At 31.2% G+C, this 2896-nt stretch overlaps 1 protein-coding gene across 1 annotated transcript in view; it reads right to left on the bottom strand.

Annotated features, from left to right (window-relative positions):
* The window catches only part of LOC106104915, a 17576-nt gene extending 14680 nt beyond the window's left edge, over positions 1–2896 (bottom strand). Inside the window, exon 1 of the mRNA XM_013285114.1 lies at positions 2729–2896. Within this exon, the coding sequence (XP_013140568.1) occupies positions 2729–2737 (9 nt within the window). The 5' untranslated portion in view covers positions 2738–2896. The remainder of the gene's footprint in view (positions 1–2728) is intronic.

A 2896-nucleotide genomic window follows, 5' to 3' on the forward strand; every position in this document is an offset into this window, starting at 1 on the left:
CTATTATAATAAAGCGTAAACACACACTTCTTTGTTGCCTAAGATGTCAGCAATTACAGCATATTTTTGAATAGTTCTTATTTTAATAAAAAGCCCTACACTTGCGTCACGCTTTAGGCTATATATTTCACGCAATTAAACTTAGGGTGTAAATATTTTGGATAAAAACCCTAATGCGGGAAAGCGACCATAAGTTGCTGCCAATATCAAAGAAGTAAGGTTGTCACGGTTTGTTATCATTTCATGTCATTTTGACATTTGCAATTGATAATTTGAAACATGTAAACAATAAAATGAAATTTTCTTAATTTTATGCGGATAAAGTCGCACGGGAACAGCTAGTTCTTTACAAAGATTTATGTTTTTCTATTTCATAAACTTAAAATTACCTGATCGATTTAAAAAAAAACTTTTTAGTCAAAAAGCTACATTATTAAAATTAACAGGCTTTATTACTATTTATTTCCGCGCTGACGCAGTCGAGGGCAAAAGCTTTTATAAATGAAAAGATTATTAAAAACTGTGGTAAAATTTGCCTGCTCAAAGTAGTGGAAAACTATAAATTCGTAAATAATACGTCATTAAAACTCCTTAGTAATATTTGATATAGAATTATAATACCGAAATTGAAATAAAATAAAAAAAAGACGTTTGCAAGGTTAAGTATGTATATTTTCACTAGCTTTCGCCCGCGACTCCGTCCGCATGATATTAAAAAACCAAGTAGCCTATGTATTCTTCCAGACTATACTCTACATCTATACCAAATTTCATTAAGATTCGTTCAGCAGTTTAGACTACAAACATCCATCCATCTAAACTTTCACATTTATAATATTAGTACCATCAACTTGCCCTTTTCCCTTACGGAGGGTCGGCACAGTGCTGCTCTTCCATACATCTCCACAGCCGTCATATCTGAATCCACTCCTTTCTTAAGCATATCCTCTTTCAATCCATCCATACTTTCTTCGGTCTTCCTCTTCCTTTGTAGCCATCCACATTTATTATATTAGTATGAAGTATGATATATCCGTTGATGTAGAGAAATACAGGAAGTGTAAGACTTTAAGATAAACCGATTGCTAAACTTACAATACGTGTCTTTTTAGATTTAAAATCACTTAGCATCAGGTGAATGTCCTATCCTCGAAATCTCACCATCACACGTTACACAAATCATACTAATGTTATAAATGCGAAAGTTTAGATGGATAGATGGATAGAAGGATGAATGTTTGTCGGAGTTTCTAGCCTTAGGTAGAACGGATTTCGATCAAATTTGGTATAGATGTAAAAGATAGTCTGGAAAAACACATATGATAGGCTACTACACTTTTATTGTTTAATACCACGCGGACGTAGTCGCAGGCGAAAACTAGTAAGCTATAAATTTTCACAAGAAAGTTATTAAGAAATTCGCAAACTATTATAAAAGAGATAAATAATGTCAACATATAAAATATAGTTTTTAATTATTATAATGAAGTGTTTGAAAACATTCGATTTCTATTTTAAAATAATACTTTTGTTAATTTATTACTGGCTGGAATTCTTTCTCTTAGCAAAATAAAAAACAAAACTTAATTTAAAAGTGGTATTTTAAATGGTGATATTGTTTTTGTCACGGAGATGTGACAACATTTTATATATTACTAGCTATCGCACGCGACTTCGTCAGCGTTGAATTAAAAAAAAAATTGAGTAGCCTATGTATTCTTCCAGAGTATCCTCTATGTCTATGCCAAATTTCATCGATATTCGTTCCGCTTAGGCTACAAATTCTAACAAACATCCATCTATCTAAACTTTCGCATTTATAACATTAGAAAATCAAAGCAACTTTTTAATATCATTAGCTTCTCTTTGTTACTATTTTAAAAGTATTTCTATTTATAGTTAGTTAATCTATAATTATCGGTTAAGGTTATAGATCTAGGCTACCTAATTGTACCTAAAATTAGAGATTTCACACTTATTTAATTTATAATGCGTTGTTACCGGAGTTTTTTTTATAATCTTTCGTTTGTTTCACAGCCTTTTGATTAAATATCTACTAATCTTACTTCGTACATCTTACTAATGTTATAAATGCGACAGTTCAGAGATGAATGGATTTTTTAGAGTTTGGCGCCTTAACTGCTGATCGGATCTCGGTGGAATTTAGTCTGTAAGAACATATAGGCTACATAATTTTTTAATTCTTGGCGTCGTCGCGGTCGATAGCTAAAATAATATAATTGAGTACCAGCAGTAGAATTACTATTTGTGTTTTGTAAATCGTGATTATAATCTAAGTAACGGATTTAATAACTTTCATCATTAAGATTTTAAAATAATGTTAGAATCGTAAGTTACTAAGTTAACTTATAAATATGAAATAGTAAAGAGCTTTGCAAAGCTTTCATGAGTTTTTATATTAATATGTAGTTGTGTTATTTCTAATCTTTTTATATTACGTAACCGTGATGATATTTGATTTTGAATATACAGCTGTGATTAGGACACTTCTAATATTGAAGCGATATTATTTCTTATTATAATTTCAATAAGAAAACTTACAACTGGTTTTAATTTCAGCTCTATTCTAAAAACGCATAAATAAGTCTACTTTTTAACTGTCGTTTGTTTTTTTCCACTTTCATAGTAGTGTAGTCTTTATTAGATGTTCGATGTATAAAGCGACGGTCTAATTCTAAGTTACAATTACAATAAGAATCTTACTAACCTGAATCATGAATGCTTCTGATTATCACAAACAAACATCAAACGTCACTAGCCGTCACTTCACAGTACATCACATACAATCCCCTATATACGTAACATGTAAGTAAAATACAGTAACACGACCGTCTAGCATGCCGCCCGACCGGACACTGGGCTTCAGCTCACGAGC

This window comes from Papilio polytes, unplaced genomic scaffold (genome assembly GCF_000836215.1).
Source record: "Papilio polytes unplaced genomic scaffold, Ppol_1.0 DF823399.1, whole genome shotgun sequence".
Classification (NCBI taxonomy): domain Eukaryota; kingdom Metazoa; phylum Arthropoda; class Insecta; order Lepidoptera; family Papilionidae; genus Papilio; species Papilio polytes.